The sequence below is a fragment of the Micropterus salmoides genome, unplaced genomic scaffold, assembly GCF_014851395.1.
Source record: "Micropterus salmoides isolate LMB-PRFRI ecotype aquatic unplaced genomic scaffold, ASM1485139v1 Ms_hic_scaffold_2348, whole genome shotgun sequence".
Lineage (NCBI taxonomy): Eukaryota > Metazoa > Chordata > Actinopteri > Centrarchiformes > Centrarchidae > Micropterus > Micropterus salmoides.
Window position 1 is genome coordinate 791 of NW_024041538.1, and position 2,401 is coordinate 3,191.

The 2,401-nt window shown below is 42.7% G+C and overlaps 1 protein-coding gene across 1 annotated transcript; it reads right to left on the reverse strand.

Moving 5' to 3' along the window:
- Nucleotides 1-358: 358 nt before the first annotated feature.
- Nucleotides 359-2,401, reverse strand: LOC119918685 (adhesion G-protein coupled receptor D2-like; the record flags this gene model as incomplete). Its single annotated transcript, XM_038739422.1, has 4 exons — nucleotides 1,858-2,401; nucleotides 1,501-1,558; nucleotides 1,088-1,327; nucleotides 359-988 (listed from the first exon to the last, which is right to left on the reverse strand). Coding segments are annotated over exons 1-4 (973 nt in total), but the record flags the coding sequence as incomplete, so codon positions are not given.

Genomic DNA, 2,401 nt, shown 5'->3' on the forward strand with positions numbered 1-2,401 from the left:
GCTTCAGCAAAAAAGAGTAGAATAGTGCGGACTGGAAAAAAGTTCCATTTAAACACAATGCAACGTCAACTGGGAAGACACTGTGTAAGCCAATGAAATATGTGCAAACAAACATTCCTCTTTCTCGTCTTTACTATGTGCTACTACTAACTACTACTCTGCAATCACTGTGACTAAATAAAATGACTGTCATCATGATAACCCAGAACATTATAAACCACTGTGCAGTGTTTTGGTGTCTGATAAAATTCTTTAAACTCATGGATGGGACCATTCGGTAGACACTTTGGAAAGGATCACAGATGATGAAATGCTGATTTGAAAGAGACAGAACGTGATCCACAGAATGTGATCTTACCTGGGCAAAACAGAAGCACTTGCACCTCTTTGACCACTGAATGGCTGCTTAGGTGGTCAAGGTTCCAACTGAAAAACACTTCCTGGGTCATGGGTGAACATGCATTGAGGGCAAGGATATGTCTTGTTTCCAGGGAAATATTCCAAACATTTAGGTCAGTGATATTTCCAAAAAAGGGCTCTGTGAAATTCCCTCCAAATGAATCTTGGTCCTGACCCAGAATGAGTATCCCATCCCCGTAGATATCTCTTGAAATATCTGTGCCAGAGCCCATGTCCTTCCTGTCCCCATCCACATAGATAGCCCAGTGGCCACCGTTCCTGCGCCACGTGACACAGATGTGATGCCAAGCTCCATCGTTGGGAAAGGACGCCTTATATGGCAGGTGCTTCCCGTGGATGATGGTTGCCAGGAGGATGCGTCCCTGCATGTCCACTTGTCCTCTTAACTGGAACTCATTAGTAAAGACAGGTGCTGCGTAGGAGAAGATGGTGGACACCTCATTCCACTCTTGGTTCCACTGAACACGAACACACACACTGATAGAAGACAGGGCTGGAAAGGGCATGATGACACGGGCAAAGCCCTCCCGGGATTCCTTTGGGAAGTATAGAGCTGAGAAGTGTAAATCTAAACACGAGCAGAAGAAGTAATTGATGAAATTCTACATTTTACTTTTGTATTTCTGTACTTGTTTTATTAGCTTGTAGGTCTGCTATTTTCACTCACATTGTTTGGAGAGGGCCACAGGTTGGGAGGCTGCTTTGCTGGGATCCCTGACCCAGATAGGGGAGCGAAGTCCAGTCTGCTGAAGAAGCTCCAAGGCTCCTTCCCGTTCCTCTGACTGGTCAAGAGAGGCAAGTGAGCTGAGCTGGCCTCTACAGAAGCTGTCAGCCCTGGAGAAAGCAAGCGAGTCATTGACCAACTGGAGAGCCCAGTGAGAAGTTAGATGGACTAGTCTGGGTTGTTCTGGAGAGTCAGACACAGAAAACAACAAACCATAAATTATAAATAGTGTGGCATCAATCAAATACATATTTGATGATTTTTTAATTGATCAAGTAGATGTACAAGGGAAGTAAGTACTATGAATTCAAACTGCTGGCCGCTAGATGGCCACTAAAAGTGATTAACTGTCTCACCATGTGAGTCCCCCACTCTGTCTGGCACAGCATGTGTTGGCTCACTGTCACATAACACCTAAAGGAGAAAAAGTCAAGTTTAATTTATTATTTTAACAGTTTCTGTACAGAATTTGCCTGCACATTTAATATAATAAATATATATATATAATCCGCCATTTGAAAATAGATGGGTAACACGTGAGAACAGTAATCAGTGCTATGGAATTTCAGGTATCATTATATCCAAATGTTGAGGCACTGAGTAGTATTTTCAAATAAAAGAATGAAATCTTAATACAAGTTAGAAAAGAAACACACAGAAAACTATTTGCTTAGCTCTTGTTATATTATGGTAGAGAATGAGAAGGTTATTACCGCAAATGAGAAGAGTATGAGTCCAGTATGCAGGGCCCCAGTCATCTCTAACACAGCGTAGTCTGTGAAATAGTGAAATAAACTAGCTTACCCAGGATATATTACTACCACTGGATCCAGATGCAATTCACTTAGAGTTAGGTAAGTCATAAAGTAAATCCAAGACCCTATTGATTATGGGTATTTGTGCCAATAATATCTCAAATGCTTTGAGTATGGCATGGTAAGGCAAGCCAGAAACACTTTAGTGTGTCACTCTTCAACAGGTAGTTTTCAAAAATCTTGAGTGTACGTCCTAATTCATTGTTGCACTCTCAGTTGTAGAATCCCCATTTTCCTCCAAAGCAGCAGAAAGCCTCTGAGTAATCTGTGAACAAACTCCATGTGTGGTACGTTCAAACCCAAATCTGGTGCAGACTCCTCATCCAGTATCTCGGCTTCAATATCCAGCATATCCAGCAGAGTGTCTGGTGTCCTGACTGGGAGAGAGCCAGCAATCCCAGTGCGTCTGTCCAAGAGTCTCAGTCTGTCTCCTGCCTCCTGC